General features: G+C 42.8%; 1 protein-coding gene across 1 annotated transcript in view; it reads right to left on the minus strand.

Moving 5' to 3' along the window:
- Positions 1-14,876: 14,876 nt before the first annotated feature.
- The window catches only part of LOC126875582 (homeobox protein abdominal-A homolog), a 29,810-nt gene continuing 27,626 nt past the window's right edge, over positions 14,877-17,060 (minus strand). Inside the window, exon 3 of the mRNA XM_050638533.1 lies at positions 14,877-15,418. Coding sequence (XP_050494490.1) covers positions 15,018-15,418 — 401 coding nt within the window. The 3' untranslated portion in view covers positions 14,877-15,017. The remainder of the gene's footprint in view (positions 15,419-17,060) is intronic.

Genomic DNA, 17,060 nt, shown 5'->3' on the forward strand with positions numbered 1-17,060 from the left:
TCACTGATTTCACGTACAATGCAAGAATCAGCACCGTTTACGGTAATCCTGCCACGCCCTGCATGTAACACGGTTAGCGGCATTCCGATCCGTAAAAGGAGTGCCGCGAATCGTTTCCCATCCCGAAGCGTCCATGGGAGGCTGACCGAGAAGGCGAAAAATCGCCAGGCGTATGTCGAGCGGACGCGTAATTCGGAGGCGCATGGGACGAGCATCTCGAGGTGTCATCCAGTCGCTCTCATGCTTTTCTACGTTTCGGTAAAAGTTCCTCGAAGGATCTCGCGCCGTTCACCGTGCTTCTTCCTCGTAGTATTTCGAACCCGGAGCACCCCTCGACTCCTCGCTCGACTGGTCTACCGCTTTTCTTCCTCTCGCAGCTATCCGGTCGACGAAACCAATAACTAAGGGAAGGAAAAACGGGATGGAAGTCTCGCACGCCCGGAGCATATATATTTTCGCAGCGACGTGGATATACGAGCAGTCACGAGCGCGGCAACGTGTGCGTAACGCTAGGTGTACACGCACGTACCAGAAGCCCTAACCCCACGAATTAATATTCCATCCGCGTGGCTTACACCAGTCTCGCAGATTGCCAATGCCGTTGCTCCCCGAGAGAACAGGCACGACCCTCTCTGGAAACACCGGGATAGGGACAAAGAGCACGCGAATAGCGCAGGATCCGTTTCATTCGGCTACGGGAACAATGCCGGTCCGGCCCGTTCTCCACCATGGAAAATAAGATTCCAGGACGCGCAATACTCGCGACTGATCCGATGAGTTACCGCTCTCGGCGCTCCACGATATTCCTCGGGCTAAACGAGATTTCGCTTGCTCGTTGTCGCGGTCGTTGGATATCGAAAGGGGACGTTGACGTACGTTTTTGAACGCGTGTTCAACGAGTTGGGAGATTTCTTCTTGGCATTTACAAACTGGTATTCAAGGATAGATTGCGAGAGAGCCTGGAAATATCAACATCGCAGATGTCGAAGGGAACTCGATATTCCGTGTCGTTTCATTTTTCTTATTTTTCATATACTTAAACTTGTTTGTTTTCCGTTTTCGCGTTGCAATTAATTTAGCAGAAACGCCGCGTAGTAGAAACGTTATCGGAAAAGAAAGAAAAGGAACGATTCTAGAAAAATAATCGACCGCTGTTCAAATTTTAAATCGAACGAAATCCAAATGTGGATCGATCACGTAGAAGAACGATGTTATTAAATCTGTGTAAAATATACATGTAAATACACATATTTTGTTAGATCGTAATAGGGCGTCCTTCGTCTTGTCCTTTATAGGATTGCATATGTAAGAGCTTTATGCTACCCCTCCAGGAAAATTCGAAGGGACTTAAATCGCGTGAATGCGAGGGTCTCTTCTATGACTTCCTTTTTATCCCTTCCATTGATGCTGCTAAACATTCTATTATTCGACATATTTCATACGCGAATCCCTATACATCAATCTATAGCACACAATTCGCGTCACTGGAAAAAAATTTCACCTCGCTATCGAAATCTACGATCTAATAAAAATAAACATCTTAATAGTTATAAATAAACGATTTAACACGACTAGTTTTTAACCTTCACAGCCTATTAATCCTTGCAATTTTTGCAACTTCTACGTTGCTTCCACGAGCCAAGAGATTAACAAGCTTTCCCACCAAACTCAACAAGACTTCAAATTGCCAGTTTTATTTCTATCGAATTATCCTTCTCATCGGTCGCGACAAAAATCTCGATTCGGCAACATCGACTAATAATACTCGCCAATAGATGACTAATCGCAAATAGTTTTAACTTTCGCAACTTGCATTCGTCCTACGATCTTTGCAACTTGCACGTTGCCTCGGCGAGGCAAGAGATTAACAAGGTTTTCCCTCACGTTCAGCGAGAACCGGCAACTAAATTTTCCAAACGTCTTCCGTAAATTGCGCGTTTTATTAATTCAGCTTCCTCGTCGGCCGCGACACTCTTAATTGCTCCTTACATTAAACAGGCTTTTTCATCTGTCCGGCTAGGCAAGAATTTATACGTGGGGCCCGGCCACGTCCGTAAATCCTGGTAATCGTCCGGTGCTCGATATATCCACGCGATAAGGGTGGGTGTCAACGCATGTTCGGCCATTCGTTTCAGCCGGTGCGTACGAACTCGCCCGTTAAACGTAGGATACACTGTTGACGAGATACAGATAATTGGAAATGGGGAATTATATGCAGCGATAGGCGAACGCGAACCTAGCTTCGCCGGCACAAGGATAATGAGCGTTTCGCGCATTCCATGGAACCTGTTCGCGGAAAATTATAATTTGATATAATTAGTAATGATTTTCGTTTTCCACGTAGTTGCCAGTATTTTTATTACGTCGGTTTCTGTCGGCTGAATCGCTTCTCCGTTAGACGATTTTCCAAGGATCCCGTTTCAACGAAGTAATCGATATTTTACTCGTGCCGTGGATGCTCGGCCAGAAAGTAAAGTTACCGTGAATAATTCCTTTTCGCGATGATTCGTTCGAGCGCGATCGGCAAATGCTCGATCGAGATGGTTTCTTTCCGATCGGTTAAATTCGCGTTTTAATGATCGAGTTGTAACGGCTAAAGTACCGAGTGGTTCGATGTCCGATATTTTCAGTGAAATTTATGTAATTTATAGTCTTTTTATACCTTTACACGTACGATTTTTGTCTTAATTCTTCGTAGAACCGTTCCTCTCTGCGGTGGAAGTTCCTTCGTATAAGCATGAATTTCAATTTATAAGAAACGACGAAGATTTTTTTAAAAAAGACCTAATAGGAGCAGACGCCGAGATAAGCAGATCGAAGCGGCAACGATTCGTTAAAATAAACGGTGTGCTATTCCACTTTGAGCTTTCGTTTCCGCCAGTGAAAAGTCGTTTCGTATAATCGCTCGAAAATCATAGTCTCGCGTTACGCGAATTCGAAGATTTACCAGGAACGTTGCTTCGCTGTAATCGATCTTCCACGTTGCTGGTGAAGCGTAGCGCGACGACAAAAACGTTTACACGCAATTATATGGCGTTTACGAGTTCTTCATCGACGATACTCGAAGGCCGTAAATTTGTCGAACCACCGCTGCACGTTACACGCCGAGTTGTACTCGGTAATTTTACGCTTGTTTTCGTACTGTTCGCGTCCATCCGCCGTTTTTAACGACACCCGAACAACCTTTCGTTCAAGATGGCCAGACTTCCGTTTATTCCGGGTGCGAAACTTGCGCATCCCACGATGCAAAAAGGAGCAACCCGGAAAGTTGCGCGATGTTGCATCGCCGTTGTTTCGACAGTGGCTGGAAACGAAATTGCATCGTATCTGCACTGTATCGCAACCTATCGTTTTCGGCGCTCTGTTTCGAATCGCTTTGTATTACGTCGTTTTATAGAAAGCTTTTAACGTGATCAGAAAATAAGCTTCGAAGAAATAGAAGTATAAAACTGTTAGTAATCCTCGTGGGTTGCGCTGCAGGATAGTGTGAAAACATGCAAATCGATAAGCTTCGTTTGACCTCCGTTTACGGCTAGTTTTTATTATAATTAAAGTGCGCTTTCTGTATATTAAATACAAATTCTACACGACTGCCAATTAATAGACGAATATATCGGATTATGTGTGAAAAATGTTTACATATACATTTCTTGTATATTAGTTCGTCCAACGTTACACGATCGACATTAGGATCTCGTTCATTGACAACTGAGCCATTCGAATATTCCACCCTTGACACGATCAACTTTTTAATTAATTTACTCGCGTCGTTGTTATTTCCGAATCATCGAGAGACCAGCAGATAAAAGTTGTCAGAAGTTAAACCGTGCAGATCGAACAATGGTGGCTACAAGTTAAGGACGGTGAATGGACATCAGGATTGTGAGGTAAACGGGTGACTGTCGCATCGGAGGAGAACCTGGGGAACCATGGCGTATAAACCGATACGGTTATTTCGGAATATCTGCAGCCATACGCGACCACTCGATGCTTCCATTTCAATGTTCCGCCCCTCTGAGCGTAAAAGTGGCGAAAATGCGTCGAGATAGGGTGAGTTTTGCGAGGGCTCCGACTGGAGAGCTCCGCGCTATAATACCCCAGTGGCTGGAAACGGGCAATCGAGACGTAAACTTCGATACTCTCGGAATTAGCCTCGGAGAATCGACAGAAATCGCGGCCCGTTTGACGTTTCGCCACCCTTTGCTCGAAATACAAAAAAAAAAAAAAAAAAAAAAAGAGAAAAAAACACTCGCAACGCCGTACACGAGAATGCATATTTGAATTTTTTAAACGAGTTCGGTGGAATGCAATGTTTGCATCCGATATTCTCTTTCTCGCGCAATTTTCGATTCTTGTTAAATTCAAATAGCATTACGAATAAACAGATAGATACAGATCTCGGTTTCTCGGTATCAAAGGATATATCTTTGGACATTATGAAATTTGTTTTTCGAATAGGAGACACTTTTGGAAGCAAAGGGCTCGTAGAGATTGATGCACCCTATAATTTACTATACGCTTTTATTTCGTTTGTATATCATAGATATAGCTTATGAGTATAATTCTACATCAAGTTTCGAAAATGGATACATTTACATTCATTGTCAATGGATTAACTTTTCGCCTGTCAATGTCATCGTCAATCGCCACCCTCGTCGTCGTCACCTTTTTCATCGTACGGTATAATACTAATTCTTGAAATAGTCAATAGACACGAGACTCCATTATTCCGTTACTTTTATTACTCTTAACGTGGTAGGTAGGTATTGAAGGACAGCTACGCTCTCTTATCGTTCTAGCATTACATTAATTAGGTATCATCCAGCGGCACGCGAGCAACCGCGGCTCTCTCGGCCACCAACCAATCAATCGAGCGATCAACAAAGTCGCCTCTCGATTAATTATACTCGATCGATCGATCGCCGCGGTCCCTCGCTCACTGAGCAACGTTAACGTTACGTAGTGTTAATATTTACATCGAAGAAACTCTTGAAGTAATACACGGCTTTCCATTCATTTAACGTAGGTACAGCAAGACGATAATTATAAGACCTAAATATTCTCGGTTTTCTGATATTTTTTTTCCTATGTTGCCTTTTTTCTTTTTTTCTTTTTTTTCTTTTTACGTTCGAATGGTACATGCGTGAGCACAAGTGTACGTTACGTATGTGAATTTGCACGGTGAGCATGTGTAAACACGTGTATGTCGTGTGTATACGTGTTCGTGTGTGTGTATGTCCGTGGAGGAGATGTGAAAACGTGTGTGCACGGTTCTTCCGACGAATGGTTCACGAGTTGAACTACAACAGTACCGTGAGAAGAAATTCGATGTTGAACTGTTCTACCAAGAAAAAGAAAAAAAAAAAAAGAGAAAAGAAAAAAAACGAGGAACAATGGCTTCTGTTTTTGCGTATAGAAAACAATAACGATCACAGTACATCGCGTCGAAGCATCGAACACTCGAAAGAGAAACTTTCGATATCAAAATCCCACTGTCATCGGCGACTCGAGAGTTAAAAAATGCGACATGTGCACAAACCCGGCTACGTGGCTCCTACTTTTCTAGTTACGTTTTCTGTTTTTTCCTCCGTTTTTCCGCTCGTCTTCGACTTACTCTCTAAGAATAACCATCACTCGCGTATATTATACTTAATTCTCGAAACAATAAACAATATTTAAGTAACCGTGTAACGGCGCAGGACGATATATAGCCGACGAAAATTATTTATAAGGACGAAGAACTTAACAAAACGGAAGTTCGAGAATCGCACGATCGTTTCACTGGGAAGAGATAAGGGGAGAGGGAAAATTCGCGTTCTCGCGCGCAACGCGAAAACGCGCGGATAGTCGGCGAGACAGCTACCCCTCTCTCTCTCTCTCTCTTTCTCTCTCTGTTCGAACGTGAAATTCTCGAGGCATCATCGACCCGCTAAGAAACTAACCGGCAGGATACACACGATGTTGTACACTCGCGAGCATAGAACTACGATAAAAAAATCCTCGTTAAAAGTAACAGTATTCAACGCACGCGCGAAAAATGGGACAGCTGCCAATAATAGAAACAACACTTAGAGTGTAGACCACCGACACGTTCGTCCAGCCTATCGACTTCCGGAACTAGTTGTAAGCGATGGAAGCCAAGGAATTATTATGTTTGCGTGCACAACTACGATGTTTTACATTCTAATGAAAATTTTACTTAAGTCTGCGGAAAAAAGTGCTTACATCTAATTCCGAGTCTATGCGCGTAGCGGTGTTGCGTAACACACGCAAATCGATCGTAAGATTCTCTCTAACGAACACAGTAAAACGAGAAACTTATATAGAGATAATATATTACAATTAGATGCATTTTTTCGTCCAAGTCGTTCTTGCTTCATCTTTTCCTTTTGTCTTCGAAAGACGATCGAATCGTATCGTATCATCACGGTCGCGCGTTTTTATGGCACGGAGATCTCACTCCGATGGTCTATCGCGAGAGTGTTCTCCGGTGGTTACGAGACGAAATCCACGTCTTTCGAAGTCGCAACGTTTTTATAAATATCTGTACATAATCTCGGAAACGTAGAAAAAAACGATAATAGCATTAATTGTATGATTAAAAAAAAAAAAAAAAAAAAGAAGAAAATAAAACTCGGCAGTAGTCTCAATCGCTCTTACATTTTCGCTTCGCATTTAACAAAAACAAAACTACAAAAAACATGTAAAATAAACAGCTCATAAATAAACAATCAGATTTAGTACGCAATAAAGAAAATATAACAAATTCTTCCATCGTTTTATTCTCATCTTTTCGTATTTTTAACTCTAACTGCATCCCGTCAAACGGATTCCGATGTCGTATCCTTTCGAACAATTCCATCCTCTTGCCATCATTTTTTCATTACCAATCAGTACGCATATATTCGATAATAGTGAAAAATTATTTAGATTTCTGTCGAATGTGCCACGTTGCCCAACGCGTACACGTACATAGTACAATTCACGCGAATATTCCCTTTCATTCTATTTCTTTCATTCGCACGATTCCCGTTAATTATTCTCTCTTTCTCACTTATGCAGACGTAGATCGTCCTCCGTTCCGAAGGACACTCGCATCCCCTTTTTCTCTTCCATTCTCTCTTCCGCACTTGAAAACGCTGTGACATCGTTTCGACCAACGCTCGAGCCACACTCCACAGTGTTTCCGTTTCGCACAATTTCCTTAATTCGGATCAGAGAAGTGTTCACATACGCGCGTGCACGCATCAGATTTCCTTTTTTTCTTTTTCCATCTTCCAACACTCTCGAGAGCACCGCGCCACACGCACGTATTCCATTTCACATATATCGAATCGTCGAATCGATTCCAGAAGAGCGACGATGGATCGTGGTTGGTTCGTCATCTTTCGAATTCCTGTTCCTTTTCACGCGAGTTTGGCAAGTCGGGCAAAAGTTGTACTACTAAATAGCGATGCTTTTGTTGTCAACGTTGTTCGTGTTATTTCCTTATTTTCGTTACTTGTGTTTTCTGAATCTACACGTATATATATATACATATATATATATATATATATAAATATACATATATAGTAATATATATAACGTGTGTATGTGTATGTATATATATATATATATATATATATATATATATATATATATATATATATGCGTATGTATAGACCTAATCGATACAGTTTTAATTCAATATAATACATCTATAATAATGGTAAGAATAGAGCGAGTAATTCGATTAGATGTGAGGAGAGGAAAGGGTAAATGATTAAGGAAGTAGGTTGGCGAGGGATTGATGAAAGGATGGAGGTAAGATTAGGGGAGGGTGCGAAAGAGAATAAGGAAGCGTTAGGAAAGTTATATGATATGATTACGCGTCAATTATTTGGAATAATATTCTATAACAATGTAGATGCCATTAGGTAGCTTAAAGATAAGCCGAGAGAAAGCTTGGTATGTGGACGGCGCCCGCACAGTTTTTCTTCTGTTACTCTAAAAATTCGCGTCTGACGCGCTGATCCTCTTCGGTTTTCGCCCGAATGATTTGGGAACGCGGGGCACGTTCTTCTGCGACGCGCTACCTTCTATTAATCTCATAAAATTAACGTCAATTTCCGTAACAAATTGGCGACACTGAGTATATCACCGGGAACGTAAAGTACTCGTAACGAAGCTTAAAACAGGAAAAAATAGACGATCAATGTGGACGATCAACGTGAACGCTTATAAAAGAGAAAACAATGGAAACGATGCAACGAAACGATGTAACGTAAACAACTGGCAACACGCAACCAACGATCGGTTGTTTGAAACTGTTCGTCAATGGGATTACAATTAGAAACAACGAGAGAGGACGGCACGCGGTCGAGGCACGCCTCAGCGCGACTTATCCTTTGAGGACGAACGAGCAACACGGTTCAAGGAAAAACGTAAAACGAACGGAATTCGGTTACTAGGGACCCGAATGGAGCGGAGCCGAGCAGAGCAGTGGAAAGCGGAAACGCCTAGGTTCCCAAATCGTTCGTTCGTTTAGTCGAAACACTCGACGCTGCTTTCTCGGTCAGAGGCTCGTGTGAATATGCGCGTCACACACACACACACACAGCTACATTTAATTTTTTTCTTCTTTTTTTTTCTTTCGTTTCGAACCGCAGTCACTAACGATTAAAGACTTAATACATACGTACGTATATAACATGGTCGCTACGAATATCACCGTTGCGATTACTGTACAAACTTCTCAGCTAATTAATAATGATAATTAATTATACTTAGTACGCGTTACGTATATCCCTAATTTGTCGGACGTATCGGCGCCGCCACTTCCGCTAACCACGTTTCCTGGCCAGCCGCGTCACTTAAGTCGTTTTAAAAAACAGACTCTGTACACGCAAACGGTATTAACATTGAAAACAAAACGTAACTACGCTATGTAGTAATAAAAATAATAAAAATAGTGTCGTCGATAATATTATCAATAATAATAATATTAATATTAATAATTCGTAAATAGAGTCACGTGTAAAGCTTTTCTACAAATAGTTACACCGATTCTCGGCACTCGATCGCGTCACGTGCATCTTTTCCCTTCTTTAACCTTCTTTTTTCTTTTCTTCCCCCGTACAAAATTTCTCTCCCCTTTCCCATTATACTTCTTCAGTTCCCTTTTCCATTCGTCTTTTTCTTTCTCGCATTCGTATCTTTCTTTTTACGTATACATTGAGCCGAAGAAGATCGAGGCGCGATCGCGCACACCTTCCTTTTATTACTTTCCGTCCGAAAACCGTCGACATAGAACAGAAATAACCTTAAACCGGCAGCACGAAATGCATCGCGAGCAACGCGTATCACGCCGATCAAGGTCGCGCGTTTGTATCGCTACCCCATTATTAAATTCCGTAAGTGAGATATACGAGCGGCGTGCGTCGACGATTTTTCTCACAGTTCTCTCCGCTTCTACATCGCTACGGCCACGTGCGTCGATACTCCTCGATCCTGCCCCGAAGAAGGTATAGTTGCGTGGCCAGAAGTCGCAATAATACAACGTTACGCACGCGGGCGAAATCGTAAGAAGTAAACCGCGACATGTCTAACATGATCGCGCTAACGTCGGACGCGAACAGAAACGAGAATCGTGAGTAAACGGACTTTCCAAGTAACCAAGTACACGATTCTTCGTTCGGATTCCTTCGAGCGAGCCACGAGCTTCGTCTTTCAGAAAATTCGTCGAAAGCGTCCAACCGATTGTTTGTCGTTGGAAAAAACACAGAAAGGAAGAAAGAAGAAAAAAGGAACAAAAATGATAGAAATAACGTATAGGAAAGCAAAATATGGAAGAAACAAGCGAACGATTCACCGAGCAAACTACTCGGTGTTCCATCAATTCGATTGTAGCATGATCGAGTGCGCGTCTCGTCCATTCTCTCAACTATCAACGTCGTCGTCGTCGTCGTCGTCGTCATCGTCGTCGTCCTCGTCGTCGTCCTCATCGTCGGCTGTGTTCATCGAACTGCGTCAGTATTAATTGGGACCCAGCGGCAACTATATATTTTTCCGAGTATCCCGTTCCCTCGGAACGTTTCATTCCCATCAACTGAACCGTATATTCTACCGTATCTTATTATATTTTATATTCTATGTCGTTCGCGTAAACGTAATGTTCTTTTTTTTCCCGCTTTCGTTTATCTTGCTCGTTACACGTTTAAGACATCGTTACAATTACGGTACGCAGAGGTATATTCTCTATGTGAAGGTCTGAGAAAGGTGGCGTGGAGGTTGAAGGAGCAAGAAGGGGACGGGTGGGGATGAAGGTGGATGGAGATAGTTTACATGAGTACATCTCGTGCGTAAACTCGCATGCTCAGCTTAATCGTTACTTTACGTACGGCGATATTTATGTATAATAGTACTTTAGGTAATTAGCGGTATAGTATTAGTATGAGTACGGTTTTTATCCATTCACTCACTCACTCTTTCTCTCTCTCTGTCTTCCTTTCTCTCTCTCTCTCTCTCCCTTTCGATCTCTCGCTCGCTCAATATTACTTTTCCTTAGATTTTCCCCCTAAAAACGATGCGATTTCACCTCGATTACGGACGTCTATTTATTCTTTACTTTTTCACTATATAATAATAGCTGCTCTAGCTGATCTAAAAATTGTTCCTTTCCTCCCTTCGATTTAACAAAATCTTATTTTTTCCTGCTTCTTATTCCTTTGTTGCGTAGATTTTTTTTTCCTTTTCTATTAATCTTTTGCTTCGTATGTGTTTTTACGTACGTCATACGTATTCTAAATTTCATTTTCATTACGATACTACTATCAAAATCTTTTTCTTTTCTCTATTTGTTCGTTTGTTTGTCTTCCGAGCACGGTAGAACAAATTTTCTTCCCCTTTTGTTCATATACATATATATTTATGTGTATATATATATATATAACGTACTCGTTATTTTTAACAATATATAATACGGTATTGTGTACACTATGATTTTACATCGTAAATAGATAGTCATTGCGCGATTCGTACAACAGATCCTCCGCCTTACTGGGAAACAAATCTTATGGTTCTTCTTCGTTCGAGTTACGTATATGCGTTTGTTTGCAGTGTTTCAACGATTCGTCGTACCTCTTTGTCCAACTGATTGATAAACAATCGACCAATTTCTTTCGAAATCAAACGAAATCGCGAGTAACGGGGAAAGATAAAGAACAAACATTCGACAGGAACATGGTATCGCGAACGAGAAATTTTCGACGCGGAACTCCCAAGAATCGATCTGTTCTCCGTGAAAGTTAATAACTTACGGTAGGCCAAATAACATCGACTATACACATTCTACGTTGTTTCGTGATAAATAATATTAGAAACCGGTCGGCATCCGAATCGCTAATCGTCGAATATGGCGGAGGAATATTTTGTACGGATCGACATTAACGGGGATGAGAAAAAAATAATTAGGTAATAATTTATATAATCTGAAAGATCGGCATTTCTTTCTCGGTTTCCCTTACTAGTCCTCTTCGTCGTTACGAATTCTACGTAAGTAAATAGCAACAACGGCTTCTATATCTATGGAAAAAGGTCTACCCTGACACCAAATTACGTATTTAATGTACTAAGAGTGAGATACTCGTCCGGTGATGTGTCTTTGTTTGCGTAAAAATCTCTTGCGTGTATTTAGAAGTTTCTTCTCTCTCTCTCTCTCTCTCTCTCTCTCTATAGTGTACTGCCGTTTTTCTCGCCACGTTTTCTTCTCTTTTTCCCCCCGATCTTCTCGCCCCTTTTCCTTTCTACTACGGCCACTCGTACACGTTCGATTATCGTCCGCGGAAGCACGTTGCTGTCCCGTGATGCTGGACGCGAAAGTGTAACACAGAGATACTCGGACACGGAAATAACAAATCGATGTACGATACACGAAAGAATTGACCAAGAAAAAAAAAAAAAGAAAAAGAAGGAAAAAGATGGAAGGAACAGAACGAAATAATCATCTGTTCGTTCCTAACGATTTCGATACTCGAATTAACACGGCTATATATAATATGCTCGATATAACTATGATAACACTACGTAAAATTAACAGACAAAAATTAACATGTGTCAACGCGAAATGAGCGAATAACGTTATTAAGAAGGAAGAAGTATGAAAAAGAAGAAAGAAAAAAACAATCGTAGTTGGAAAATAAATTTCTCTTAGAAGAACGTCGCGTTCGAAATGGTCGCGGGATCGGTCATGGATCGTGACCGCGACCCAATTAAACAATGATGATCGCCAATAGCGTAACGATAAATTATCTTAGATAATATGGAAAACGTGCTGCTTTCATACAAGTTATCTTGTATTAGTAAAAGCCTTAAAGATACCTTGCGCGATATCATCTGAGATCTAAACTGAAGCGATAAATGAATGTGAATGCTCATCGACGAGTCAGCCCCTCCCGAAATCCACTACTACCTGAAACGTTTCAATTTTTCATTAGAAAAACACAGTCGTACCGGTCGGGTTTATCGGAATGAACGGCGTTCTCGAACGTTTGAAACGTTCGTTCGTCGAGATAGTTTAAAACATCGTTATTGAGAGATCGAAAAAATACGTGGAGAAGAATAATCTCGTTTTCCGTCTGATTAATCATCTTTCCCCCGTATAGTTTCGTCAGGTTTCCTAACATCTTCGTGCAACGCTTCATCGCTCATCGTGGTTTCGTCGAATTTCCTCGTAAAAAAATAAATTTCCTCGCCTCGGGGTTCCTCTGGACCAATACCTGGTACTGATCGAGAGGAACCGACGGACATTCAGTTTTAGAAAAGAGAGAATTTATCGTTGAAGCAATACCAATCGAAGCAACGACGCGTTCCAACGCCGATCTTTTTCAACGTTTCGCGGGAGAACATGGCCGATCCGGGTCAGAGAAACGTATGAAAAGAATGTGCAGAAGGGAAAAAAGAGAAACGAAAAACCGAAGGAAACACCGATCCGCAACGGGTTCGGTTAGAACGGTTAAAGGATATTTGCGTCAGCGAGAGCAGATCTGGCGTAGTCGGCACGGACGTCAGAAATGGCAGAAATATTATCGGGAGCGACGTTAATTTACCTAATTACAACGCGAAGTCTCGAAGAGGCAATCACGAGCGTAAACCACGGTTAATTAACTCTGGAAAAGGAGCTCGGCAAATGGCATCGATTTGTACCACTAAATTCCTCTCTCGTGGAAAGAAGTCGGCCAGCGGCACGAAATTGCTCGTGTGCATACAGTCGAATGCACGCGCCACTAGTTTCCCTCTAATCGGTAAGAAGCGCGGTATCCGAAGAAGCTATCCGAGGTATTCAAAGTCCGCGATCGCACGATAGCTATGTTATGTTTTAACGAGGGCGTCGAGAGTTCTCCGATACGATCCGTTTGCCGTCCTTTCCGCCGCTCATTCGCTCGCGCCAGACTAATCGTAACGCGAGTTAGCCCGCGTTGTCGGTTCATCCCCGAAGAACAAGCTACGTCGAATCTACGCGTGTACCGTGAGATTCGATTTTCACTCGTCCTCTCGTCGTATCCTTCTATCTGCGATAGAGAAACTCTCTTCGACCAACTAAACTTTGATCAGGATATTTCGGAGAAAGCTGGCACATGTATACGTAGACGTTGCGATCTAGACGCGAAGGAAAGATATCGCGATGATCAACGTTGGTAACTGTCGTATGGTGAATGAGAGGTAATTAGAATAATCGATCGAAGTTGAAATAGAGAAATTCGAAAGGTCAGGCCCGCGATCGTCCATGTTCCTTGGCATGGCGGAGAGCAACGAGTTTCGTGTCCCCCTTTTTTTTCTCCGTTTTCATCGTTCAGCGGAATTAGACGAATTCTTCGACAGCCTCGTTTAATTACTCCCTACCACTCCTCCGTCTGTATTAATTGATCGTCTCGTCGGCGCTGCCGTACACGAGATCTTCCTCACGTTATACGGCAGGGCGGCGTTAATCCTTCGGCCTCTCCTCGTTCAAGCTAATTCTAGTTCGTCGGTCTCCGACGCGCGATCGTTGGCTCCTCGTGTATGTCTGTGTCGTGGCAGTTATCGCGCCAACCGATCATCCCCGCTGTTCATCACCCGGCAATCGCGATGACTCGTCGCGCCCGATTAACAATTATTACATTATACGCTCTAGGAATCAGTCACAGGCTAGGTCCTTCCTTTTGGCCCAGCCAAATAAGTACTTAATGTTTTTTTTCTTTTTTTTTTTTTTTTAGTATCTTTTTCCGTTTTTTCTTTTTTTTGACGGTGTGCTTCTCGCTTCCTTTATACGCTTCGCTTTTCTACTACGCTCCTCTCTCTCTCTCTCTTTCTCTCTCTGTTTTCTAACGACCATGATTACTTCTTCCGCGTCCTATTTCTCCTTCGTTCCTTTCTTCTTCCGTAGAAAACAAAAGAGACAGACAACTTCAAACATCGTCGCGCGCTTTTCTCTCTCGGTTCCCTCGTTTCCTCCGCAACCTTCGCAATCCCCGCGTCTCTGCCTCTTATCGACACCGAGTCTCATCGGAGAGGGGCAATGGCACAACACGGTGCACACCATTGTCGTTACTCCGAGTCGTAATCGTTCGACTTCGTGAAACCGTCCTCTACCGCGTTTCCTCTCCGTTTCCCTTTCTTCTCTTTAAAACTCGATACGAAAAACAAGAGAACAGAGATCACTTGATAAAGTCTTGGTAGTACGCGTACTACGTAAAGTACGCGAGAACACCTTCTTCTCAGTCAAGAGAGCGGGAGGAAAAAGAAGTGCCGAAGAGACAGGAGGCCTTCGTGTCCTAGTCGGTTCACGCCGGAAGAGCAAGAAGAGGTGCGTTTTTTTCGTGCTTGCCCGCGTTAGTTCGATTTTTTTTTCTCTCTCTCTCTCTCTCTCTCTCTCTCTCTGTCTCTCTACACGTTTGGCCAACCTCTTATCAGCTACTTCGCTTCGATGTATGCGTCTAGGCTGCTGCGTCCAGTCTCTTGTTTCTTCTTTAAAAGAAAGACAACCGGCTTAGCAAAGTCTCCTATGTGGGCACCTTACTGACCGCCTTCAGAAGATCGCTCTGCGTCTTGTCGAGACCGCTCACGTGATGTTGCTGCTGATGCTGCAGCGCGGCGTTCTGCTGCTCCTGCTGTATCTTCGCTTGCTTCTCAGCCTGCTGCTTCTTCATCATGTCCTGTTCCTCCCGTTCCCGCCTGGCCTGCTCGTTGATCTCCTTCACCGCCCTCAACTCCTTCTTCAGCTTCATCCGCCGATTTTGGAACCAGATCTTGATCTGTCGTTCCGTGAGGCAAAGGGCGTGCGCAATTTCTATTCGTCGCCGTCGCGTCAGGTAATGGTTGAAGTGAAATTCCTTTTCCAGCTCCAGCGTCTGGAACCGTGTGTACGTCTGTCGACCCCTACGCCTCGGACAACCGTTCGGCCCTGGAAACGTCAAAAACGCAGATTTGCCTAGGTTAGTCTTTTTTATGCAGGAAAATTTGCCTTTTAACCCTTTGCACTGCCACAGTCAACTCCTGACACGTCGATATGCTTACCACGCTCGTTGTCCCCTCGCTCCAAGATAAATAAAACGTCGCGCAAGCTACTCGAACGATTGGCACATTGATGGTGAAAATTTGGAAGAAAAAGTTGACTGTTGGCTCGGTACAATGAGCGCGCAAGAAGTGCAAAGGGTTGGGTGATTAAATTATATTCCATAGCTATACGTTTGAAATTAAAAGCTCCCTTCGCTGACGCACAGAGATCGATCTTGAAGACGAGTTTCGTTTACGAAAGCTGTTACTCTATACGGTAGACCGACTCCATTTTGATCATCCGTTATTGATTTATTTATTAAACTCGGTTACGTAATTGCCGAGCTATATGCATTAGCCGGTTATTACATATTAGTCGATCCATCAACTTCGTAAATGTCGTTAGCCGCGAACACCAACTACGTGCAATACAACTGCTACTAATTTCACGTTTTTTTTTTCCACCATGTAAATTTGCAATTTTTGTTGTCTCGTGACCGTCTGGCGATCGGTAAGAAGGAAAAGAAGGCTACCCCGTTTACGAACGAGGTCTTTCGTGTTACGTAAAGTTCAATTTTTTTTCACGGAATGACCTGCGTTTCGTCTGTCGAGTCACAAATCTCAACTCTCTCCTCGCTTTCTCTTTCGGTGAAAAAAAGCAACACGTTCGGATGGTCAGTTTATTACAGGGGTTGAACGAGGTAAAAAGTAGAAAGTTTTGGGGAAAAAAGTCTGCGTGTTCATTGTAAATAGGCGGAAAGAAAGATTGAACCCTTTTTTTGAAATATCTTTTCGTCCAACTTTCTCTGCACCCGCAGAGTCAAAGTCGTAAAATGGGATACGCTGAGCACACTGAATTTTTTATGGTGTTTAGGTAACTATCGAAGCACATGGCCGCGCTAACCAGGTAAAGACTGATGCTTGTCACCTGCCTTTACCTGGTTTCGTATCCGAGAACTTCGCTTACCTCGCCCTTTAAAAACCTATCCGAGATAACACTCGATCCCGATATCTCCGATATTTCCGTCTAAGTAATCACGTAAACCTTGCGCTTATCTGTCCTAATTGATATCTTTTCACTTTTCATTGCTAAACACCCAAGTACTAAGAAACTACGCGAATGGAGATTTAGTTAGTTTCAAAGGCGTACACAGTTTGGTTATTTGCGGATTTATACAGAAGAGAAGGCAGCATAAGATGGCCGCAAGTTGCACCATAGACGCGCGATAAACTTCTCACGGGCAATTTTCGCAATTGGCTCGAACGTAATTTTACTTTTGGCCGGCGGCGTAGAAGGGTGGGCTGAACGTTTTCAGTTCGTCGCTGAGAAACCGGTTCTCCGGCGCAATGAACAGTCAGCCATAATACCATCATTCTCGGGAAGACGCTGAGTGGCTATATGATCGCCACGTGATGAAGCAAATACGCGCTACCGACCACTAAAAGATAGCGAGATTTTGTGTTCGATGAATTTTGTCGTTGTTTCGTGCCGGAATCACGTTGTAACCGATTAGTTAGATATTCTTACGCTTGCAATATCTTTAACGCGA

Source organism: Bombus huntii, chromosome 18 (genome assembly GCF_024542735.1).
Source record: "Bombus huntii isolate Logan2020A chromosome 18, iyBomHunt1.1, whole genome shotgun sequence".
NCBI classification, from domain to species: Eukaryota; Metazoa; Arthropoda; class Insecta; order Hymenoptera; family Apidae; genus Bombus; species Bombus huntii.